Genomic DNA, 27,029 nt, shown 5'->3' with positions numbered 1-27,029 from the left:
CCAGATGTAATGATCTGAACAACAGTATTAAGCTGATGTACAGAATGGAGATTTTAGAATGCATTCATGCTTTTAAGGAGTTCTGTAGGACCTCTTTCTTTTTCTTCTTTTTGCACATATCTATTAGAGCAAATTGAATGTTTGAAGTTTCTGGCAGATGTCTGAAAGCAAGCTAATTCAATACAATAAATAATCCCTGTACAATGCAGCGTGCTTAAGGATAATGCAACAGGTACACTTATTCAAGTCCCAGGTCCTGCATTTCTACTGTAATGATTTATCAGGTGTGCAATGAGGAAAGAAAAAGACTTGTGAGTCATGGTTCTGTGAACGCTTGCCATGCCCTTTCAACTGACAGCACTCCTTCAGGCAATTTTGGCCTCATAACCCCCAAAGCTTTGATCACCCCAGTGTCCAAGTCTCTTTCTGGTTGTTGTTCAGTTTTTTAAAATATTTATTCCTCTGCAAAAGAGGTTTCTGTTTTTCTGTCTCATTCTCTGGGTCTTTGAACTCTGCTGAAGCCACACTTCTCACCAGCCATGTTCCATGCCCTCCATGGCTGCTTTGGCATGTTCTTCAACTGTGACAGTGCCTCTTGTTTAGCCAAATGGTGAGATGTGTGCATAGGAATGCGGATTAGCATGTGGTCTATGAAATGTCCTGTGGAAAAAAGAGTGGTCATGTTCCACACAATCTTCCATTTCATAAAGCATTCTGTGGATTGGTAAATGAATCTAAAAATATGTTAATAGCAAACTATGACAATGTAGCCAAAACAGGCTTACTGAAAAAGAAAAGGGAGATATCAACATGCTCGGTGGAGGCCCAATGTTTGCAGAAGTAGGGAAAATGTCTACTTCTGGTAGTGTGTGGAAATCCAAAAACAACTAAATGAGCTTAATCCATTCCAGGAGTCTGTTCCACTCCTGAAACCATTTGAAAACCGGCACGGCTTCTGATTGGCTGCAGGAGCTTCCTGCACTCAATTGGAAGTTGCGGAAGCCACATCAGACATTCGGCTTCTGAAAAACATTCGCAAACCAGAACACTCACTTCCCAATTTGCAGCGCTCAGGAGCCAGTTGTTCAGGAGCCAAGCTGTTTGACTACCAAGGTACCACTGTATTCAAAAGAACTTTACTTTCATACCTGAGAATACTATATTTACAATCTAATGCTTATTCACTTTGTTCCTTACAGAGAGCTCCTACACAGGTTTCTTCCTCTTAATGTTTAGGGATCTTCCTCTGTCTGTTTCACTTCACACAGATCACACTGACACAACACTGTCCTTAGCAGTATCCAAAGAAACCTCTCTCAGCAGCCATTATCCCTCACAAACACACAGAGAAAAACAGAAAGCAGTTAAAAATGACAGTTACTGGAATAACAGTCACAACAGAATGGAATGTCTCTCTCATGTGACTCAGTCAGCCAATCACATAAGGGCTACTGCCAAAGGAAAAACCCCAAGTTAAAAATATACAGTAATTTAACATAAGTGAGCATTCCTGTTTCAGGATATTGAACCATTATCCTTGACAAAAGGGAAGAGAATATTTTGGAAGATGGCATGGCTGGTTGGCTTGGACACTGAACGAGAGTGCTCTGCACTGCAACATTGTGCTGCAGATCCAACTTCTGTTACTGAATGTAAAGCACGTAAGGAGACATCATTCGTGCACTTCCTTTCAAGTCCCTGTGAATTACAGATTAATTTGCACTTTGTGGAGAATAAATGTAAAGCCTTCGGATCAATGAACCCCCACCTTCTCTCGTAGATTAGATTGTATGTGAGGACAGTGACAGAGGGAAAGGCCTAGCTTTAAATACTGGAGTGACTGCACAGAACAAGAAAATCCTAGTTAAAGGCTTTGAGTAATATATTTGCTTTTGATCATGCTAATGACCATTTTATAACTCGTACAATGCCTAATGTGACAGACTGGAAACAAGGGAAGCTTCTTTGCTCTGAGACTGAATATTTCATGACAAAAAAATGGTCTCGCATAGCATTTTTTAAAACTGATATTGAAAAAGAAAAGGACAACGGCTTGAAGGCATTCATCTCCCCACCATCACCCAGTTTCCTCTGAGAATTCTTAACAGAATAATAATTAAAAAAACATATGTTATTGTGTCTATTATATTTTGATAACTACAACCTGTATAGCTTCAGGGGACTTTAGCAGTGTGTCACATTTATAAATAGGAATGTATCACTGGTAGAATTCCGAACTTACACAATTTCTTTGATAGCTGAGGCTTAATATAGTTCTGTGTGTCATTAAAAATGAAAGCAGTGATAGCAGGTCTTGATTCCGACATCTTGGCCTCTAGTGCCTGATGGTCCTACTGGTCTGCCACCAAATTGTTTCAGCATTCACTGATATGTGGCTCTTCACAGGGCCTTTTTTCAGCCGGAACGCACCAGAACTCTGTTCCTGCACCTCTCAGGTGGGCGCCATTGCCATTATAAGAGAACAAGGGAAGCGTTCACAGTGAGTTCTGGTGCCTCTTTTTCTAGAAAAATAGCAATGGCTCTTCACACATTCCACAAGCTGTATTCTAGTATTTATCCCAACCCACCCACCCAGTAGCACACTGATTTTCACTAACCCTGGCAGTGATTGCTTGAGAAACATTATGGTATTTGGGTGCTACATATTCCCACTTCCTCCATTGTTCTCTCCCCCCACATACATTTTATTATTTTTACAAATAAAAAATACAAACAAACACACTTCAATAAAATCATACTGTATGTAAAGATTCCCCAAATCTTGCGACCCCCTCCCCCAATCCTGTCCATGGAGTCTTATCTTAAATGTCTACAACTGCATAAATGTCTACAACTGTTGTTCCATACATAAAAAAGTCTTTTCTGTTCTTTTGGAATGTCGGTACCTGTAATTCCTAATAAAAAGCTTCTGGTTTTTTAACAAAAGTTATTTTAAACATTTTTTTCCATTTCATTATATATCATCTCCCAGAAAGCTATTTTTATCTTACAAGTCCACCACATATGATAAAAGGTACCTTTTATTATTGTTCTCAACCTCCAGGTCCCTTGCATCGATCCATTGGCTTGTGATCCCCTATTTTGTTTTGATGTTTTGTTTCCATTGTGTGTGCTCATGGCTTTGGCGTGGTTTGAGTTGGCTCTGTTTGTTTGAGCAAAACTCAACTGAATAAGATGACGTATGAAATGACCCTTGTTGCCCGTTCAGGCAGCCACTTCCCCGCACACCTGAATGCAAAGCAAAGCTTCCTGCAAACTACTGTTTCCTATTTTGTCCAAACCTGGAATAAAGCCAGGCTGGTTTAAGAACAAGCCATGTTGGTTTAAGAGCCCATCTTGTTCTGAAGCTGGTAACCATGGTTTCCTGATTTGGACGAAATAAGGACTATGGCTAATTGAATACTTCCACATTTTATTTGGGTGTACCATGAAGGGTGCTGGAATGGTGCTGGAGGAGACTCTTGAGAGTCCCATGGACTGCAAGAAGATCAAACCTATCCATTCTGAAGGAAATCAGCCCTAGGTGCTCACTGGAAGGACAGATCCTAAAGCTGAGGCTCCAATACTTTGGCCATCTCATGAGAAGAGAAGATTCCCTGGAAAAGACCGTGGTGCTGGGAAAGATTGAGAGTACTAGGAGAAGGGGACGACAGAGGACGAGATGGTTGGACAGTGTTCTTGAAGCTACCGACATGAGTTTGACCAAACTGCGGGAAGCAGTGGAATACAGGAGTGCCTGGCGTGCTCTGGTCCATGGGGTCATGAAGAGTCGAACACGACTAAATGACTAAACAACAACAACCATGAAGGGAGAACAGAAAGGCTCGGTCATATCTTGGCATATTAAGCCAAGATATGGTTGTTCCTTATGTAGTATTTTTTTCCAATAAAGATGTATTAATGTTTAGGAGTACATGGCTTTACATTCAAGCATAAATTTGGCATTCATGAAATTAGAGTGTGTGGAGTGCTTATAAGGAGAGAAGGCTTGTCTTTTTGGAGTATTTAATCTGCATGTTTCTATTGAGCAGTGGAGTACCTACGTGTTAATATTGTATGAACCTCCTTCTAGCTAGCATGAAATTCTGTGGTGTGTCTGTTGCATGGAGCTGTTCCTGTGAGTTAACTGGGGCTGTTTTGAACTATGGAAGTGACCTATAATAAGTCTAAGGGTCAACCTTCACGTTACACATAGTGCATTGTGTCTCTTTCTTAAATTAATATTGGGGTCACAGCACATGGGAAAGGGAGCTTTGTACCTTCTCTCCCTAGCTGTGAAGCCCCAAATATCGCCCCACCTTTCATAATATCTGTGCCAGTAGGCTCTTTATCATTCTCTTTTCAACCCTCGTAACTGCATGAGGGTGGGCAGTATCGGAGGGGAATTGAAAATGGGAAGGTAGGAGAAAGAAGCTGATATGTGCTTTAATCCATTTTTAGTTTAACTGTTTACTTTATTTTTATTTTTAAAAAACCACACCTGCTTTATTGACACTTTTAAAGTTTTAGAAGGCCTTTTGTGTTCATCATAAATTGTGATCTTTTGTTTCACTTACACATTAAAACCAGTGTTAGAAACTGAGATATGAAAGCTAGGACCTACATGGCACCTTAAACCTAGGTTATGTCCAGGCACACATTTTTTTATAATAAGAATACAAAACTGAAAATGAATCATCTTCTTTGGCGATCACTCGTAGCCAAGTAAGATTGTCTTCCATAGACATGGTTTTAACAATGAGTCTGTAAGTGACTGTGGAGGCCAATTCTGGACCCACACGTCCTTCCACAGTGGGAACATTGGTTTCTGGGAGGGAGTTGATCACGGTGTGGATTTGCCAAGCGTGAAAATGAATGAACTGCAGCTAAAATATTATGTTCATTTTTCACAGGATCTAGTCCTGCAGGTCAGCAATTTTTTTCAGCAGGGGGCCGGTCCATTGACCCTCAGACCTTGTAGGGGGGCTGGACTATATTTTGAAGAAAAAAAATAAACAAATTCCTATGCCCCACAAATAACCCAGAGATGCATTTTAAATAAAAGCACACATTCTACTCATGTAAAAACATGCTGATTCCTGGACAGTCTGCAGGCTGGATTTAGAGGGCGATTGGGCCGGATCTGGCCCCCGGGCCTTAGTTTGCCTACCCATGATCTAGTCCTTCCCCTGCCCCCCCTACTATCCTTAAGAGGGTCTCAAAGAGTAGCTGGAAGTGGGGAGGCAGAAAAAGGCCCTCCTTTCCTTCCACTCTACAGTTTTAATCTGAAATTTTAGATGCATTCCTGCATCCAGAGCTCAGAAACTGCTTGCACTAATGAAATTCCCTGTCGCAAAATGCGCCTAGAACAATGGGAGTTTCGAGTACTAATTTAAACCACTAGTTAATGCAATATATGGACATGATCCAAAGTTCTGTGTGCCATTATCCATACAGGGTAACACTGTTTGTGTAGTGGAAATTTCCCTGCCTATGACATCGGGTGCTCAGAGCAGCTGCATTTGTCTAACCCCCAGGGAATTGGGGTTAATGTAGTCCCCGCCCTCCCCACCCCCATCTGCCGTATGCTACAGGGTGTGTAATGGAGAATAATGATAAAAATAACATCATTCCAGGAAGAAAATTTATGTGTCTCGGGTGATTATCATGGTTTTGAATTTGTCTCATTGGAACGTCAGTCCCTGCAGTGCTAGAATGCTTCCTGATATCATGTGAGGGCTTTGGTTCAGAACAAGCTCACAGCAGAACGTCACCTCTTGAACTACTTGTGTAACTTGCTCTCTCCTAACAAGTTTTCCCCAGACGTATCTCGCTTTGCCTTTGAGGTTACTACTGAAACCCAGAAGTCTAAACAGAAATAGAATCCTGGCACAGAGCTCAAGGCTGCTTCCTGCAGTCTGCAAATGGACTCTGGAAATGTTCTGCTCTATCTGTGAACAAAGACATTGTGGGGACTATTTCACCAAATTTCTCCAGGGAGGGGATAAATTGTTTCACAGTTTCTCGGGGATGAGGCTCATTATTACCCATGGGAGAAGAACAACTCCTTCCTTCGTCGCTTTGTTTTTTTATGGTGGTGACGCGAAGGGCAGCAGCAGCAAATGTCTTGCCAGTCTATCTGCCATTTTGCATCCTTCATAATCCTCCATAATGTATTATGGGGCACATATTGTAGCTGCTGGGGCAGGGTGTTATATTTGAATAAAATTGGGAAGTGGGAAATCGAAGGTGAGAAGCGAAAGAAAAATCTCAGAAGTTTCCTCTAAGAAATCTTAGTTCAACTCTATCTGGAGCAAATATTCAGCAGTGAAAAAAGAATTGCACTCCTAGAGCCCCACATTTCAGGCTTTAACCCTAAATACACTTTTTAGTGAGGGAATCCCACCAAACACAGTAGGGTTTTACTTCTCAGTAGGACTTGACTTCTCACTAAGCATGCACACAACTGTGTTGCAAGCAGTTCCAAAAGTTACCAGGGTTATATGCATGAACCAGCCTGGGATGGGGCCAGAATTAATCTGTATGCTTTAATTTCTATTTTGAAAAGCAATTAGTATTGGCTGAAATATTTTTTTGTTTTATACCACTAACTGTGTGATTGCATTTCTCTTTAGAACCATAGGCTACAAAAAGAAATACGTAAAGGTTCCCCATGGCCACATGTGGGTAGAGGGTGATCATCGTGGACACAGCTTTGACAGCAATGCTTTTGGCCCGGTAAGTCATAACCACTTTCTCCATGTGTATTTTATACCACATAATATACTGTAATAAAAACTTGTGGGGATTCGGTCCCCGAAAGTTTATTTTAAAAGACAAAGTTCTGTAGGGGGCAGGCCAGTTTGTCTCATCATGCTGTTGCAGGATGCGGGGAGAACTTTGACACGTGTGGTTGGTTGTCTTGTTTAAGAACACTTAAAGCAGGGATAGGAATGGTTGCAGCTCCCATAATCTCTGACCATTGACTATGTCGGCTGGGAATAATGGTAGCTGGAGTTCATCAACACCTGGAGGACCACAGATTCCCTGTCCTTGCCTTAGATAAACTTATTCCTACACTGGTATATCAGAACAGGTCCTGAGGGGGTACTGTTTAACAGCAGAAAATTCTTATCACTCTGAAATAATTGGTGCTGTAGGAGTTTTCTGACTTTGAGTGCTATTACTGTGGCTTGATATTTATTTAGTGCCAGTGGTGTGCTAGGAGCCAAGTAGGACACAGAAAAGCCCAGAGCTTTGTATAATATACGTTAGGAAGACTTGCCTGGGACAGAGATGAGGGGCTGACAATGACAAGTGAGATGGGAATATTGAAGCAGAGGTTGTGTGATGCCCCTAAGGTAGTCTTGGGAAGTCTTTTGAAGAGAAGTGGACCTTGCAGAGGACAACTTATTGGAAGGCAACTATACTCTGTAATGGCTGTTTCGACATGGCGATCACTTGATTTTGTGATTCTGGAAGGGAGGTGGCCAGGTGAACAGAGATGAGAAGAATGATCAGAGAAATGGAAATGACAGAAGCCATGGATGAGTCTTTGTGGGGAAAAGCTATGATAAGATATGCTGTTCAGAGTAAAATGGGTGAAGAATTTAAGTCCAAAAGCATTCAGTGTGCAAACTGTGTCTAGATTCTCATGGACAACAACAGCACCAGTCTATTTTGATATGTGTGTTGTAGCTGGGAGCAGATTGTTGGAACTGGTAATCGGTTACCAGCATAAGTAAACAAGATGATATGCTTAAGATGTCTTAGGATGGAGATTGGGACCATGGCAGAAGGGGCTAAATATGGAGGTGGGGGCAATTCAGAGACAGAACAAACTGAAGGCATTCCAGTCACTGTGTGACATTAGCAATTATGGAAGACAGTGTGTCTTGCATAAAGTAGCTAGCTGCTAGAGTGGCATTGGAAATGACACTGTACAGCAGGATGCATCCGTCTCATTAATGCTGCTTTAGGTGACATTTTGATACCCTGGTGTATACCACTCCCTGTGTCACTGCATAAATGAATGAATGCCATCAATGCATGCTATGAATTGATGGAAATGTCCTTGAGCACTCCAATTTGTAGATCAAGGTTCTGAAAGTGTACACCCCTGCTCTTTGTGAAGCCTACCTCCCCACATTGTAATTCTTTTCTATTTTTCCATAAGTGTGGAACGGACGGGCAAAAGGAAAAGGGCATCGTGGTGGCAGAAGTGAATCCTGTCTCCTATTTTTCTTATAACAAAGGTCACTCAAGTGCAAAATGTTATCCATGTCAAAACTCTGATTTTGGGGTACTAATGCATTTTCCCATGAAACAGCATGTATAAATACTATCTTTGGAAGATGGGTTGCATTTAAGGCCATCATCTACTGACCTTCACGCTCTGCTGTCAATTTTAGCCAAAGAGCTTCCATAATGTAGATAAAGCCAGACGTGGTTAAACTTGTAGACAAGCATAATGAGCTTCATGGGACACAGATTGAAATGGTTAAAAAAAGAAGTACACACACACACACACACACACACACACACACAATTTTCTTTCCCCACTCATTCAGGATATAGCCTTAAGAGAGGGACTGCGGGCTGGAACAATAAGACAATTGCATTGGGATCATTCAGAACCTACTGTGCAACATTGGGAAATGTAAAACAATTTAAGATCAAATAATTAGGTTTCTTCCTGTATTTGTCTGATAGTATAGTTTACATTTCTGGAATGTAAAAATGAAGTTTCCTGGTATTAAAACTGTGTGCATTCTAAACAATGTGGGGGGCATATGCTAAGTCCCCATTTTTACTTTAAAAAAACCTACTTTAAAAGTATTTAATACTGTAATGTTTGGACTTAATTATTATAGGATCAGAATTAAAAAAAAAAGTTATTTACAAGAATCATGATGGATATCTGCATTCTTTGAAACAAAAGTGGAGTAGTATAGTAATGTTATACAATGGGAAGATACAGATGTGAGGGCCCAGAAAAGAAAAATCAGAGGAAATTACACACCCATGTCCTTTCCCCTTCACCCCCTCGGCCTTCACATCTCAATGAAAGGCATGCAAGTCGGACTCTAGCCAGTATTGGTCCCCTCCCCCCTTTTACCTATTTCTTTTTCTAGGTAGGTGGGTGATCGAATGTTGTGGTTGTTAAAAAAACAAACAAACTAGGATTCAGAACGATGCAATAGAAAGTGTGATGCACTAAAAACAGGAACCTCTGAAAAATATAACTGGGCAGCTACAAATATAACTGTTAATTACTTTGCAGCTCTAGACTGAATTAAGAAAAGCAGGCTTATTGTATTTTATTATTCAGAGAATAGCTTTGTTCTGTGCAAAGGAGCAAATGTACTGTAATGCTGTTACTTTGATATTGCCTGGTTTAATCTAGATTTTTAAACAAGCCGTCAAAGCTATTTATAATGACTTTTTTAAAAAAACCACCCTGTACTGAACTGCAGCCGATAACCATTAAAAGAACTTATGGCTCCCCATTCCTTTTCTTAAAAGTGGAAAATTATATGTTGAGTGATTTTGCTTCCATTTGTATAGTACTTTTCTTTAAATTAGCCCATGCTTCTAGCAGGTTTTAGGAAACAATATTACAGTGTAGTTTAACTGGAAAACTAATAAAGCACAATTTTACTGAGGGTTTTGTAGGTTTGCTTTTGCCTTAGCTTAGTTTAGCATGGCAGCCATAAGGACTGAAGTGGCTGCAAGCTTCTCTTTCAGAGCATGCACTGAACCCAGGCTTAGCTTAGCCTATTGTGCGAACCATGCCACTGAATGGATGCAGAAAGTGTTCGTAATAGGTATCACTTTAGATGTGGATGTAAGTTTTAAAATTTCAGTATCATGCAGTAGGTGGAAATATGGCAACACTAGGAAATCCAGACTAGATCATACCCAATGAATAGCTTTTCAGCCTTTCTCTGAAAACATTCTGTGGTGCAAAGCCCAGAACCACATCAGGTAATTCATTCATTTGTCAAACTGCTCTTAACATCAAGACGTTTCTCCTGGTACGCAATCAAAATCTACCTTGCTGTAACTTTAGCTCATTGGATCTGGTTGTGTCCTCTGTGGCAGCAAAGAACCAGTCCTTGCTCTCCCCTGTGTCATAATTCTTCATGTATTTGTAGAAAATTACAATGTCCCCTGCCCCTCATTCATTTCTTCTCCAGGATAAACATACTCAGTTCCTCCAAAGTTTCCGCAGAAGAGTTGTTTTCCAGACTCTGGATGATCTTCATTGCCCTCTTCTGAATCCTCTTTTTGTAATATAGAGACTCTATGGCCTTCTTAAAACGTAGCCTCCAGAGGTGGACACAGTACTTTAGATGAAGTCAAATATGAGGTCTCATAGAGAAAATTCACCTCGTTAGCTATCACTATTGCACACTTTATACATTCTCCAGGCACAGAGTCCACAGGTGCTTTATGAAAGTTGACCCGAAACTCAAATTTCACTGACATCGTTGTCTGTAGTTTTGTTTGCTATGTTATTGTGGAATTGCTCTCAGTCAGTCAAATTACCAGTGCAGTCTCCAAACTATTTGCGCTGGTGTACTGAGACTATATTGGTTCTGTTGAAGTAGGTCAAAGTAAACCTTCTTAATCTGTTTTATGAACTAAACTCTGAGGAAGTAATAAAATTCATTAAAAAACCCTTTGGGTGTGTGTGTTGATGAATTCTAGATTTTGGAGGTGATTTTTCTATTTTAGAGGTTTTTCACATAACTTAAATTTGCAAAAAAAAAAAAAAATGTCTCACAGTCATGAGGAATTTGGGGCCAAGCCTGTTTAAAGGGGCCTCATGTATGTGTACTTAGCCCCATATTTCAATATGAATCCTTCCTGCCCCTTTTTGTGTTGAGAATAATATCTGCAGTGTGGTGCTTTCTTTATTCAGCAGGGTTCTGAATTCCATAGGTAACCTCCATAGAGAAGACTCCTTGCTGCCAACATTACTCTCAATGTGATAGTAGTGGCAATGGATGGAGCAGGATGAAAAATTCAACTTTGAAAGTGGGATTATCTGTGTAGGCCTCAGTGCTTTCAATAGGCTTGCCCTCTACATGCAACTAATGTGTGAAGAGGACCCTATTGTGTTACATGTTCTATACATAATCCATCTGAAGGTATGTGGCTATCTGAAGTTGGCAATGTAAACAACGTTTCGTGTGGTTACATTGCCACTAGAAAAGTTGCTCACTAAAATACTGTGCTTGAGCACATGAACTAATGTGCCATAAGGGCATTTAAATAATGGAGAATCTTTCCTGCTGGAGTAATAACAGTTTGCCCTGCCAAGTGGTTTACTGCAAGGCTATGAAAGTTGGCAAACCTGATGAGCCAGGTAGGCTAGCTGTATATGTATGAACTTCAACCAGGGGTGAAACTAGGCTTTAGTTCACCCGGGTTTGGCAGCCTCCCATGTGCCACAGAAATAAAGGCTACCAAACAAAAGAGAGATAAAAGCTAATAACAAAGAGAATAGAAATCTGACTGGTGTTGAGAAAAGAATAAGCAATTCTAGCCAAGAGATCATCAGACCCTTTGGCGAACCTTTCTGGCATGTCTCTGACCTCTTCCAGAGAAGGCTTAAGGGGACCCAAGGGATTGTTGAAGGGGAAGAATTACTGATTACGTTTCTTCACAGATCTTGGAAGCTATAGCATACAGTAATGGGGAATGTAAATATCCTTGATATGTTGTCTTATTGTGGAAATTTGAGAGCTATTTATCCCACTGCACTCTAATGCTAAACAGAAAATATAAATCCCTCTTCATCTTATCCACAACTGCATTTCAGATTGGATTCAATGTTACTTAACCAGAATACAGCTGGAAAACAGTAATATACTCAGAGTAAAAAAAAGAAAAAAGTGTGCATAATTAGATTTAAATTTGAAAGGGACTGGTGGGCATGCAAAAATTAAATAGCAGAAACAAAACTAAAATGAAATCTTGCTTTCAGGCAAAACTCATGGAAAAGTGATTTAGTGGAAAATGATCGCATCCTGAGTTGCAGAATATGGATGGAATCCCTATATGCCCTTCCATTTCTAGAATGGCCTTTGATCCAGTGGGTCGAAATCTGTTTCGGTTGGTAGGGGGATCCTTCAGAACAGTGTAGAGGATAGTGCGGAATGGGCTGGGGGCTGCTATGGGTTGGAGAAACCAACCAACCTCATCCCTGTTCTGCTTTCAGAAATGTACAAATAAAGTTTATTAGTCATATTCACCTTGTTTGCACACATCAACTGTTATGTTTCCGATCTTTGTCACTTATGGACAGCTTATCAGTGAACTCTCACACCCTGGCACAACATGAACACCGAAAGCTGCCTTATATGGAGTCATATATGATTTATTTGGAATATATAAAAGTTCCTTATATGGAATCAGGGAATTGCTCCATCCAGTGTAGGGCTCTTCGCTTTTGGGAGCTTCCCAGGTTAAAAGACAACCCCCACCTCCACTTCCCTGCATCTAAGGTTATCTTTAGGGATTCCAGGCCTGGGATCTTCTGATTGCCAAGCAATGTGCGATGGACAGTGCTCTAAAACTATCATACAACAGGGGAAATCTCTCATCGAGAAGGCACAATCAGTTGTGCACGTCGATTCAAAATCTCCTACCCTTGCATCTTAATTGGGCCAGGGAGGAAAACTGTTGACATACCATCACCACTGGCCAGTCAAAGCAACAGAGGAAGTTGTGTGCCTGATTTTATTTATTTTAAACATTTCAAAAAGCTCCTGGAGCTGCTTGCATAAAAATCAATAAAAACAAGACAGTCCTTGCCCACAGGCTTAGAATTTAGAAGACCTGATATGAAGGTGGGGTGTGGGAAGGATGAGGAGGAAAGAAGAAAATGAGTCAACTCAGGCACCAGTTCGTAAAGTTTACATAGTAGTTCTTGTCATCGGGAGCAACTTTCTTTTGCCTACATTTTACTTCGAAGAGAGGAAGGCTCGTATGATTTATTGTGTTGAAATCTCTGAGTTGAGGTAATTTTCCATCTGGCCCAATCAAATCATGCCAGAAGGAGCTAGCTAGAGAGATAAAATCTGCTCCCTAAATGGGAGGATATGTGAAACACACAGGCAGTGTTTTTCCATGCAGCTTGTAGCTTTTGAAGAATGCACAGTCTCAAAGCTGCACAGAATGGATATGTTACACGGCAAACAAATCCACGAGGAGTAAACAAAAGAGATCGAGAATGTATCAAGCGTTGGAGAGCTTCTTGCAATGGTCATCACAGATCGTAGCGTGTAGAACACGGCGTTCTGTGAATATCTAAATGTGAATGTGCATCGCAGGCTGAAGGCATTCACTTATTCGAAGGGTTGAGTGCAGAGCAGTCTCATTAAGAAGTGTGTGAAATTGCTGGAGCGCCTAAATGGTTAGCTCTGCTTATAGATTTCCTGCTCTGCCCAGACTGTGATCCCAAAAGGCACTAAGCAAATCTTGCAGGATTAAGCACGAGCTGTCCAGAAGTGAAAAAGGCTGTTCCAGGTGGCAGTGGCAGGACCTGGGAGAACTGACAGAGAAGACGCACATATCGATCTGAGCTATCGTAACCAAAGCAGGGCCTTATGAATAGAAGAGCCCTGCCATTCAAGTGAAGTCGCAATGAATTTAAAGGGATGGCACTCTGCTATTTCTGGATGGCCACTGACCGTGTCCACTGCCTTCTCCATTAGGGACTCTTAGGAGAGCTAACAGCCACTGGTGGCAAGTGGACTGATTCACACTCTTCGCCAGAAAAGTCGGAACTGTTATTTCTGGTTTCTGAGGCTACTAACTAGGGCTGTGCTCCAGATTTGTCTGAGGCTTTACCCAAATCAGGCATATTTGTGGGGATTTGGATGAGCTGGGGCCATACACCTACAGTATGAGGGACGCGGGTGACGATGTGGTCTAAACCACTGAGCCTCTTGGGCTTGCCGATCAGAAAGTCAGTGGTTTGAATCCCTGTGACGGTGTGAGCTTCCATTGCTCTGTCCCAGCTCCTGCCAACCTAGCAGTTTGAAAGCACGCCAGTGCAAGTAGATAAATAGGTACCAATGTGGCGGGAAGGTAAGCAGCATTTCCATGTGCTCTATTTTCCGTCACAGTGTCCCGTTGTCCCAGAAGTGGTTTAGTCATGCTGGCCACATGACCCGGGAAGCTGTCTGTGGACAAACGCCGGCTCCCTCAGCCTGAAAGCGAGATGAGCACCGCAACCCCATAGTCGTCTTTGACTGGACTTAACCATCCAGGGGTCCTTTACCTTTTACCTTACATACAGACTGCTGTGAGTTGGGTTGGACTGGCCCAGAGTGATTCACAGCTGCCAGTGGGGTACAGCAATAGGCAGCAAGTAGAGGCAGGCAGGGTGGGAAAATGGCACAAAAAAGCCAGAGAGCTACCAGACCTCCAGTAGTGAGATAGTAGGCCCAATACCACGATTCTCCTTCCTGCCTGACAGCCTGCCTCAACTGCTGTTGAGCAGAGGCATTGTTGCTTTTTCTTTGCATGGTGCTGTGAACCTCTTCACCTTTTAAAACCTTTTTTCTTAACTGTATGTTAAAATAGAGGTTTAAAACTCAGGAGCAGATAAGAATTTTTTAAATGCACAAATACAAGGGCATTTGGATAGTGGAGTTTTGATTGGTGGTGTCACAGAATGGCTTTTGTAGGTGACGGAGGTGGTAAAGACAGCTTGATAATTTTTTCTACTTCTCAGTTTAGCTTGGAAAAATAATCTTGCCAGATAATTTCTGGTGCTAACTTTGCTACTAATTAGTTGAAATTGGCAAGTTTTTCCAATGTCCTAACTGGTAACCTCTCTCATTCAAGCAGTTTTTATTCTTGGAATGCTACATAAATTCTTTTTTCTTACATTGGCCTTTGGCCCTTCCAACTCTCATAAAAAATCTTTTTGCTACATCTTGGCTCTTTGACACACTTATATCATATAATTTTATTACCGTCGATTCTCAAGTTAACCTTCCTTAAGCATCAGCAATTCAGCTGCATTTCGCAAAGCTAAAAGGTACATCATGTTGAAACCCTTTCTCAGAGCTATATCTAAAAACACTGTATGTGAGATGATCTTTGCCGTCCTTAATTTATGAAAATGCATGCTATCTTCCTGCTGTTTTCTGCAAAAGAATATACATACAAACCGTTAAGTTATGTTAGCAGCACATTAATTCATTTCAAAATGGTTGAGGCTTCAGAATGGCTAGGTCACTGCTAGGGATACGAGAGAAATTTGATCCAGTTTGCATTTAAAGGCAGATCCAACTAATTCACACTTTTCAAAATAATACACAGACTGAAACAGTCATTCTCCAGAAGTATTTTCTGAATTTTGCAATGCAATTCTTCAGCCAAGTTATGTCTATAAAAATACATATAATAAGGTAAACTGTACATAAAAATGCATATATTCATAGGAAATGACATACAAAATGCATTATAATATGGAGAATTTAAATATTAGAGAAAATATGTTTTATCCAAAGTGTGCATATCAGCCAAAATTACATAAACAATGATGTCCTGTTCCCACGGCTGCTGTGCCACAGACAAATAAAATTGTTCATAATAATGATGTGCATCCCAAGAAAAATTCCACCGAAAATGCTGATGAATTTTCATGAGTACTTAAAAAATAATAATAAAACAACTGACTTGAAAATGTAGCAAATTGAATTTAAGATTAGAAAATGAGAAATTGAGAGAACTGTTGGTGCCTGGGTACACAGAGAGAGACCTCGCAGGGGCTTCTTGCACCAACTAGAGATCGTGAGGCAGGAGTGTTCTCCCCCACAAGTGACCCTCAGGAAGATCCATCACTCTTCTTTCCCGACATGCTTCTGCGACACACATCCAAAGATATGTGCACACAATACAAAAGCAGAGTCCAAGCAGAAGCTAGGCATTGGAGGTATGGATTTTAAAGCTACTTTATTATGTACAAAACAGAACAAAGTAAATCATGGCTCCTCTCTCCTTCTTCATCTCCAAGAGAGAAGAAAAGCAAAAGTGCAACATAATGGAACAGTGTAACTGAACTTCCGTTCACATGACTCCAACAGTATGGAATGTCAACACAGACATGTGATGAAAACAATCACACATCCTGCAACGGGAGGAATGAAATCCCAACAAGAACCAGCATTGATAGATCTGCCCCTCCTTGGTTGTGTCTTTCTGATCTGGAAATTCTGGTGTTGTCAGAAAACAAAGTATTCAAATTAACCCATCTCACTTTTCTTCCAAGCTAACTCACGTTCAATAGTTGAGTTCTTTTTGCAAAAATCCAGGTGGTCTTCTATAGAATATGGGTTAATCAATATATTTAGCCTAATCTTTAAAAAAAATAAAATAGTACTACTTCTATAGTGGTTGTAAGTACTCATCTTTATGGTGTTATAGCTCTCTGTCATGGTTCTGCTTTTCCCAATCCAAATGACTCTGAGCAATTGCTCTCCTTTTTCATGCTAGCAGCTTTGAAAATATTTCAGAGCATGTCCCTATTAATCTCTTTTTCTCTAGGCTATGCACATGTTTTCAGGTTTTCCATATCTATTTTGCCTTCCCGAACCACTGTTATGCCTAAATGTGTGATACCATGGCTAGCTAGTATAATTTAAATACCAAAGAACACGGGGCTGCTTTATAAAACACTCTTTTGTTGGGTCCTCCCCCCTCTTTCCTGAGATATCTCTCTCACCCACACACGTGGCTACACAAGAAATAGTATTATTTCAGAGGTGTGGAATTTGCCAAGAAAGATTTGCAATGCTGGTATTGTTTCAGAAAACATGCTTTCAATGGTGCCAACTGCTCTATGAATTTAGTAACTTAAGGAAGTGTGCGTCACAATTTCAGCAGTATTTAATATGTTATTCTCTTGGTTCCTGCTCATTGCTGTTGAATAACTGCATCCTAAAAAGGTTCTAACGCTAGGGAAAACTGAGGGCCAAACAAACTGGTGGGGCCAACACCTTTTTGTAATTTTGAATCTTCCCTGTTCACTGATAAGATGGGGCTAATACACAGTTCATATCCAAAGAGGTGTGCACATGGGAAATTGAAGCCTCCCTTAACTTAGGATTGCCATATTTCACAACATGAAAATCTGGACTTAAAAAGTTGTTTAAGTTTGTGAGCTATTTTTTTTAAAGGGAATTCACACACACACACACACAGCCCACTTCTGATATGGGTTTTCCTGGACATTTTCTGAAATTCCACCCAGATGCTATTTCCAACAGACGAATCCTGGATATATCTGGAAAATTCCAGACATACGGCAGCCCCATTAACACCCCATGCTCATTTGCTTCAGTCACTTTTCTGGTCAGAGCAAGGGTAGGGGGAAAAAAAGAATCTTATACTTTGGACTCAGCCCTTTCTCACCAGTGTTTGTTTCTAATGTGTTTCTGAGCCTAATTCAAGATGCTGCTTCTGACCTATACAGACCTACATAGCTCGGGACTTCAGAACCTAATGGAATGCCTTTTCCTGTATGCCTTAAGACAGGGTTAGTCAACCTGGTGCTCGCCAGAAGATGTACTCAAATTTCCATAAGCCCCAGCCATCATGATCAGCAGTTTGGCAATATTTGGATGGAACCATGTTGGCTAACACTGGCTTAAGGTTATCTACTGAAGTCCTTCACTACATGCCCATCTAGCTCAGCGGTTTATCATGAGAGGGCCTTTTTTGGTGGTGGTCTCCCAGCTAGGAATGTCCTCCCTAGGGAAGTTTGCCTGGTTGCCTGCACTGTTGTCTTCTCAGTACCAAGCTAAGTCTAGCATTTTTGTTTCCCCATGCCTTTTTAAGATATTGTTTTAAGTCTGTTTTGTAGTTGTTTTCATTTCTGTGCTGCATGTGGTATTTTATTATGCTAGTTTGGTGTTTGGCACTTTTGGCTCGCTTGTTTCTTGCAGCTTTTTATTCAAGTTTGTTTTCATTGAGATGGTTATTTGTGTGTGAGCAGCCCAGGACCTCCACACACACTGCCCAGGCTTGTGCCCCAAGGAGGTCACTTTGGTCTGCTAATGCAGTGGTCTGACTTCACCCCCAGAGGTGCACTCCATTGTCTCTGAGACAGACTGACACCTGAGCTTATTATGAGATGCCTTATAAAAACATACAATAAATACTTAAATATCAAGCATGACTGCCCCAATCACATCTTGTTTGATCTTGAGAATGGAGAATTTGCCAGTTTTGTAAGATTGCTCAAATACAATGATAAAGAGGAAATTAAAGAAAGATGAAATGAACTGTAAATGGTCACAGTACGTAATGAAAAGGGAAAGAGAATCATATCAGCTGATAACACCTGCTTTTAAAAATGTCTTCCAACCTCTTCTGGGAATCTCAGGCCACTGAGAATTAGCTGAACTTAGATCCAATTGAATTAAATCAGTTGCACTTAGATCCAATTGAAATCCAAGTCATCACTAGTTTTTCACACTGATTTCACTGGGACAGGTTATCTCTAACCCTGAGTATAGAATCAGTTTCTTAACCTCTTTCAGAAGGAGGTTCCATTGGGGTCATGACCCTAACGGTCAAGCTTCTAGTCACTGCTGTCTTGAGCTTCCATAAAGATGAGACAGTGAATGGTGCTTATTAACTAGACTTCTAACCAGATGAATCATCCTTGAATGTTTGCCATTGCTGCCTTATCACATTAGGATGGGAAACCTGTAGCCTTCCCAATGTTGTAGGATTACAACTCCCATCATCTACGGACATTGGTCTTGCTGGTTTGGGTGACAGAAGTTGAGGTCTGTCAGCATCTGGAGTTACCAGAGGGTCCCCATCCCTGCGCTAAATACTCAGTCGCGTTATCCAGAAAAAGAAGTTGGCTGCTGTCTGAATATGGGCGGTATCTTTTTAGTTCAAACATAGTTCTGGTTTGCTTTTGCAATAGTAGTTTTCTGGGGTTTTGCAGTCTCCTAACAAGTTCCTCAGAGAACGTGTGTGTGTGTGTGTGTGTGTGTGTGTGTAAGGCAGTAAATAAGGGAACAGAAATAATTACTACTACTCCTTCATACTGAATAAAGCTCGGTGCATTTGTAAGGTTTAATTATGGTAGTGAAGAAGAGACTTCTTTAACCAGACCAGACAGGACTGTAACACTGTTCATGTCATCATTTCAGATATGGCCAAAATGGAGAACCTATTTTGTACTCCCATCCTGTCTCCTAAATGATGTTGATGTCCCTTTTTCATTGGAGAATGCAATCCAAATAAACTCTGGCCTTCTAAGCAGTTCACTGGAACCGTAAAGAAAACTAAGCCTCAGCACAGATTAACTCCCTGTTTCATCATTGATTCTAAACAGCTGGGAGTATATATTCAACACAATAATATCCTTTTGTTATATATAAATGTCACACAAGTTTAAGTTTCCAGGTATTATTTAGGTTTAACAAATGCAAACAAAGGGAAAGAGTTGACTTCCCTCAAATATATTCCTCTAAAAATGAGAGCTGTGGAATTGGCCCTGGGGGTCCACAAGAATTGGAGACTGTGAGTTGCATCCAGCTAAATTATACTCCAAGTAGGCCTATTGAAATTAATAAAGCTAGATTAGTTTTGTCTGCTGATTTCAGTAGGTCTATAGGACTAGCTTTGGATACAACCCCAACCATCCAAAAAATAATTATGGTGTATTTCTCCTGTTGACAGCTGGGTAAAAAGCGTGGGATATAATGTGTGCAGACAAAGACCTTGGATAAGACCTGGAAAGCAAAAGCTATCTGTCATTAATGTTGCGTAATCTGGTTATTCTGTGAAGGATTTAAATTAGTCCCCAGAAATCTGACAACGTTTCATTGTAAAGGCATAATTGAAGGGTTGGGTATCCCCCCCTTAAAACAAAAATGAAAAACTCCTCTGAGAAGCATCTCTGGTTTTGTAAGAAACTTTGATAGTGGAAGTCCCCTGTGAGTCCATTTTAAAATATATGCATTTAAAAGTAGATTGAGACCTTCTCTAGAGAATCAAGTAGAGTGTATTTTAAAGTGAAATTCTGTTCCAGAGAAGAGTAAACTTCATCTATATTTTGATTCCCAGGATGAAAGAATCTGTCTCCAATATCTTCAGTTACCCCAACTTGCAGACAGAAGTAAATTTTATTGATTTACACTTTTTTTTTTGCTCCAAAGGTGTTGCGTTGCCATCTTCTTAAAAAAAAAAAAAAAAAAAAAAACTCTTGCAAAATTACTAGAATGTGGCTTCCTTTTCATGTAGATTTTTGTCTACACTGACTTATGCTGTAGTTAATGCCATAGTAGAGCTATTTGTCAGGAGAGTATGAAGTTTTCAAGAGTGCAAGATGCTATTAAGCATAGAAGAAAATGCTGAGTACTAAAGGACAGCAGTTAGCAAGGAGAAACAGAAGGTTCAATTTTGCCATTCAAAGGCAATGAAACAACAGCTAAGAGAATCGTGGTTCAATTACATATGATTTAACCCACATTGCTGATGATTAGTCAGACTAATGATATGAACTTGGCTTGGATAAAATTCCATTGTGGGAAATTTTGTTCTATAATTGACCAGTTCACAGGCTGAATTAGTTACCTGTACAATACAATAGGATCTTAGAATGGTAAGTTTTAGGACCTAAAACTTTCATGACAATGCATCACGAATATCAATTTTGAGTGTTTGACTCAATGCTCTCACATATTTCATTTAAATGAACATGGAGATCATATTACAGAGATCAGGGGAATTCTTCCGATATCAGTGCTTAGTCTGATTCAATTTTAACTTTAAAAACATTTTTTTCTCATATCTCCGGTTATTGTAGAAAACCCAGAAGTATTTGTTTTATCATTAAGTGAATGGAATATCCATCAATGAGCAAGCAAAACAAATGCACATTTTACATTTATTTGACAACTGCTACTTCGGTGCAATCAAATCCTGTGTCTGAAATAATCTATCAGGATAGATTCAATTTATTGGCTGCCATAATAAATTTTGTATGGGTTTATTATAAAATTTATTGGACCATTCCTTCTAGTGTTTCAGACCTGGAGTGGTACTGAAATGGACTCAAATATAAAATGCTAGGCAAAATAGAATGACCCAAGGTATTTTGTAATAGAACCTTACAGAATATACTGTACCAGTTGTGTTCTAGTTTCATACAGTTCTGGAAGGTATTGCAAATGATTATTGTTTTAACTGGTAAAAACAACTCATCATATATAGACGAAACAAACTATGCCACAACAGCCCATACAGTAATCTACTGGACATTTATTTATTCTTTTCATGTATTAGCCTCCTGATTAAAAAAAAAATACAGTCAGCATAAAATAATAACATAAAACACACCAAACTGAACAGTTAACAATAAAGCCAACAAAATTTACCCAACAACAATTTGGCAATACAGTATGACCCAGCATAAATCATATCACTTCATTGGCCATAAATGAATCAAGAGAAAACAGACTTCCTTAAATTACCTCACAAATTAGGTCTAGGACCAAATAAAATCCTGTTTCTGTTTCACAAATTTAATTTAAAGGCTGGTATTTCAAGTTCTATTATAGCTTCTTGACAGAAACAAAACACTGAAATAAATGTAAATATGTACAGAATGATATTGATGGAGCCGAGCTTTCACTAAAATGCAGAAAACAAGCTAAATAAGTAAATCACAGATAAAATGTTTGTGTGTAGGGGAATTATGTTCCCTGACATTTATATTACAGCATAGTGTTTTATTTTACAGCCACTGACCTCACAGCAGAGCACCTCCAGCAGTTGTTAAGAGGAAAATCAGGCAGTGATGTGGCAGCAGGAGTTCTGGCCTGTACTGAGAGAAAAATTGGAGGGGTGCAAACCAGCTAACCCAACTCCTCCTTGTTTGGTTCTCACCTCTGTCACCAGGTGGCTTTATATCCTACCTACTTCCATAAGCAGCTATTTAACCTCTAGAATATATTTTACAGGCTCAGCTAACTCTTTGATGGGGTAGTGTGGGAAGGCAATTAAATGGGACAGGAATAACAAGGTCTCAAAGATAAGCCAAAGCAAATTTAGTAAAGGTAAAGGGACCCCTGACCATTAGGTCCAGTCGTGGCCGACTCTGGGGTTGCGACGCTCATCTCGCTTTATTGGCCGAGGGAGCTGGCGTACAGCTTCTGGGTCATGTGGCCAGCATGACTAAGCCGCTTCTAGCGAACCAGAGCAGCGCACAGAAACGCCATTTACCTTCCCGCCGGAGCAGTACTTGCACTTTGACGTGCTTTTGAACTGCTCTAGGTTGGCAGGAGCAGGGACCGAGCAACGGGATCTCACCCCGTCGCGGGGATTCGAACCACCGAACTTCTGATCGGCAAGTTTAACCCACAGCGCCACCCGTGTCCCAAAGCAAATTTTGTTTTTATTAAAGGGTTTTGTTTTTGTTTTTTGGGTAAGGCAGCAATTTAAACCATTTTTATGAAGGTGTTCTTAGAAGAAAAAAAAACTTAAGTTTGAACAGTTTGAAGATCATTAAAGCAATCCCAGAAAATAGCTGAACTTAGTTTCTCTATTCAAGTTAATAGTCTATTATATGTATGGGGAAGTGATTCGTCTACCTGTTTTTGGGCATTTGGATGCCTGCTGATATAACATTGCTGAATTTGGAGTGATGGTTCCTGGGGTGGAGGAGCCAGTTTTTATTTCTGTCTGGACACCATTTTGAATTAAGAAGACAGGCTGAGGCATTCCAAATTGCATCAACTCAGAAGCCTTGTGAGATATTGTAGACCAATTTAGTGTGGCACTTCCCACGATCAAAGTGTGGGTTTTGGCTTGTTTGGATACTTCCGGACACCCTTTCGAGTCCAAAAAGAGGACCAAACTATTACACACAGCACAGATTTGGATGCCTCGGAAGATATAGTTGCCCAATTGCGAGTGAGAGCAGGAAGATGCTTCTGGTTTATATTCAGAAATGGTTTGATGCCATTTTGAACCAGCCCTGCACTACACTTGGATTGCATGTTCCTGTTCCCAGCAGGGTAATGTGCCTGGGCAGTCAGACTGAGCAGAATTGAACCACTCACCGGCTGGTGTGTGGAGGGTGGGTGTGCCTCCTAGCTGGGGGGGGGGGCCTGCTTCATCAGTGTGTAAGCCACAGTCTATATGCTATGGAAACAGATCACAGGAGGATATAAAATGGAATGGCTGAGAGTCCTGAGGTCCTAGTGTGGGAAGAGGAGAGCTAATCCCAGGACTTTGCGGGAGGGAAGATAAGAAGAACCTGTTATCACCCCCATATTGTGCCAGTGCTGGGGGTTGGTCTCTTAATGTTGCATATAGACCCACAGAGATGGCGCTGTGGGTGCAGGTGCTCCAGAGGTTGCCAGACTGGGGCTTCAGAGCAATGAGAGAGAGTGACCAATGGCAGCTTTCTTGCCATGCCATGCCGATCTTGTTTTATATAAGCCACTGGAAATCCTCTGCTGCTCCTTGCAAGGAAAAGCTGCAAGGGGTGCTTTGCTGCTAGTCAAACTAATTGCTTATCTTCAGTCCTCCACTAAATTTGCCTTGCTGAGAGACATTCTGAGCCCGTGATTGAACAAATAAGAAATGCTCTGTCAATTATGTAGGGTAATTTTGACTGGCTTAGCCCAATTTAAGAATAATTGACACATATTGTGTGTGTTATGTTTTAGTTCTCTTCTGAAGTATGAAGAAATTGTGTAATAATGGAAGTGGCTATAATTTTCTGGCCTGATTGCCTAGGCTATGTCAAGAAGCCTCCCTTTCTTCTTGTGCTGTGTTTCAGCCTCAACAGGTGGCGTCCCAAGTTGCTCAGGCAACTGGTTGGGCAACTCTCTTTTTGTGTCTTTCAGAGCAGTGCTGCAGCATAGCATAGTGCTGAAAGCCACTAAAGTTCATGCAGCAGAGGGCACTGGTTCTAGCAGGCGGCAAATGAACTTTGCCTGTCTTCTTCACAGCCTCCTTTAGGGTTAACTGAGGAAGCAGAGGGGTCTGAGTAACAAGGCTGCGAAGTTAACTTGTTTGCCTGTTTTGGTTCAGCTCGTGCAGTTTCCCAGGTGAGGAGTCACATGGCTTTCACAAAGCACCTTAAGAATTAACACATCCATTATGGCATCAGAGGGGAAATGAAATGCAGAAAGAAAAGAAACTGATAATTACATGATTAACAGTGGCACTTTCTTAAGTTGCTATTGCGTTTTCCCTGAAGTGAAATGTCAAGGCAAATTTGAGCATCATCTTTTTAGGTGAAACGTCTGAGAAATTGTAAGGGAAGCCAAGTAAGTTTCAAGAAAACTAGTAAAATGTTCTTTTGTGTGTGCATACATTCCTTGTTGGCCAGTGCAGGGCTTGCTTGTTTCTATTAGCAAAGAACCTAAACCTGATTGGTGAAAATAAGTTTTAATTGCTTTGGAAGATGGGTAAGGGAGCCCAAAGGTAATGGGTGGCTATTTAACACACCGTCCTGGCTGCTGCCCCTTTAGTTGTTTCTCTATGGAAAGCGGTTGGACAGCAGCCCCATTTCCCACCTAGCTTCCCTGCTGATTAGCTTGCTAATTTTGGATTACACTTAAAACTAGAACTGCAGTCATCTGCTCCCCCCTGTGCGTGCAAGACGTGCATGGCAGCAACCACAAGTGGAAGGAGTGGTCTCACACACAAAAGGGTCTGGAAGTGAAAATGAAGGATGCCTGCCGAATCTTGGGTGTTCCACCCTATGGGTGCAGGGGTGGAGGAAGGGGGTGGGGGCGGTCCGCCCTATGTGTCATCACTGAGGGGGGTGACATTTGACACGCAGTCCGCCCATGACTCCCAAGCCTACCATGAGCTGGCGGGAGAAGGGGTGGAGATGCAGCCTTCCCCCTTCATTTTCACAGCTCGGGGGAGGCATGGGAGTTGCGGGCGTGTGGCGTGCCATTGCCCCCCACTCCCGTGCTGCTTCCTGGGGGGAGGGAGCCTCCCCCGAGCTGTTAAAAGGAAGAGGGAAGGGAGGAAGGCTGCTGGCAAAGTGGCATGGCTCCCTCCCTCCTCGCCCAGGAAGCAGCCTGCCACAGGCGGCTCGTCCCCTGGGATGCCCACCATGGGCTGCGCCCCCCTTGGATTCTCGCCACGCCCCCTGGGATGCTTGTCATGGGATGCCCCATGGCCCTTCCCCCAGGTGCACAGCATATGCACCGCTCTGGGTGCCAGAACACCTAGCTCCGCCTCTGCATGGGTGACTTCTTGTTGATGCCACCCAAGCCTCTGTAACACAGGGAACAACAATCTGGATGATCTCAGGGATCAGGCTGTGTGTATGCAAATATGCTTATGCAAACTTTATGAAAGTCACTCTCCTCTTTTTCTATTTTTAGTGCTCCAAACCTTATTTTCCAGTGGAAAATAGGACTTTGAACTCTGTGGGCTAACTACAGTGTCCATGCCCTGGCCCGCAACAGTCATGTCTCTTTCTACTACAAGATGTCTTGCAGAGCTGCAGGCTGCCCATCCCAAGAAAGTTAAAGACAGGGTTAAGAGAAAAAGGATGAGAATATACTACTCTCTTACTTTCCATTCTCTTGCCACCTGAAATGAAAACAACAACAATGCCTTCTGCTGTTGACCTTTAGTGCTCTGGTTTTTTGGGGAGCACAGTTTCAAACTCCAGAATATACAACTGATCATAAGTATAATCACTTATTTTGTATTCTGTTGAGGTCAGTACTAGAAATCCTTTTGACTTTGATGGACCACTGGAGAGAACTCCGGTGCTCCAGTAAACAAACAAACTGAGCCCTGCGTGTGCAGGAGCTTCCTTTTTCTATGCAGTGTCATACACTTTGGGAAATATTCAAGTGAACATAGAGAGCTCCCCTCTTGCAGAAGAAAATAAGAATTCCTGGCGTGCCTCAGATGATGGCTTGTGCCATTTATGGTGGTTTGACTTTTCAATTAATATTTTATTTTTCTTACCCAAATGCTTTAAAAAACAACAACAATTTGGTGTGTCTATAACCTTGCTATAGGTAAACCAAAGCTGCAAAACAGTAAATTAATACACTTGGAAATCATGAGTAATCAGGGGATAACTAATCTAACTATATGAAATGCAACATCAGGCTTCTGGTAATAACAGTTTTCTTTCAAAATCTGACTGGGTAATCTTTAGAGACTCCTTCAGTGTAAATAGACTATTTTGTTTTCAAAAGGTCTGTCTGTCAGCATTACCAAGTGCATTGTAACTTATCTGCAAGCAATGTGTTTCTAATTTTTTTTTATCTGCCAGCATTCAAACCTGAATATTATATAGAAGGCTTATATAAAGCCCAAATGTATTGCTGATCATTGTGTGCAATCTAGTCTCAGTTGGAGCCTCATTTATACTGAATGTCTTGATTTAAAGTAAACTGTGTGCATACTCGTGGTTGCTTTTCTTTCGGCATCTGAGAAATCTCAGATGCCTTTGAAAGGGCTCCCTCACGTGACATGTCTCTTGAAAAGCATTTCATCTGCCAAACACAGCAGCCATTGTTAGCTTACAGGAAAAGAAACTATAGGTTTCTGTTTATATAGAAGGCGAGGAAAAGAATTTGTTTTTGTAGGCTACCTTCCACAATTCAAGGTATTTTGAAGCCCCTTAAAATTCTAGTAGACTCCAAAGGTTGTGTTAAAGTGTAAGAGAAAAGAAACTGCAGCAGCTATTAAACAGAAGCTCACAATAACAGCTCGAAAGCAAAAGCAAAAAAGCAGACATGGCCATTGGAAAGCAGTTCACGGTGGAATGCTAGGAAGAGGCTGCTAGAGTGAATTAATGAAATCTATTGCTTTATTTAAAGTACGGGGGTTACCCTGTTCTCCTTCTGAAAAAATGCTTTCCGGGAAACGTACAATAACTATGACAGCTGCTGCCCTGAGACATACAGTCTACAATCCACGACACAAAAGGAAAAGGGATTGGCAAGGAGGAGGAAGAAAGCAAACTCTGGTACTGCTTCTTA

At 41.1% G+C, this 27,029-nt stretch overlaps 1 protein-coding gene across 1 annotated transcript in view; it reads left to right on the top strand.

Moving 5' to 3' along the window:
- IMMP2L (inner mitochondrial membrane peptidase subunit 2) overlaps positions 1-27,029 on the top strand; it is a 487,068-nt gene that overhangs the window by 376,847 nt on the left and 83,192 nt on the right. The window contains exon 5 of the mRNA XM_081878139.1: positions 6,636-6,738. Coding sequence (XP_081734265.1) covers positions 6,636-6,738 — 103 coding nt within the window. The remainder of the gene's footprint in view (positions 1-6,635; positions 6,739-27,029) is intronic.

This window comes from Podarcis erhardii, assembly GCF_964252035.2.
Source record: "Podarcis erhardii genome assembly, chromosome: 10".
NCBI classification, from domain to species: Eukaryota; Metazoa; Chordata; class Lepidosauria; order Squamata; family Lacertidae; genus Podarcis; species Podarcis erhardii.
This window is presented reverse-complemented; position numbering and strand designations above follow the sequence as displayed.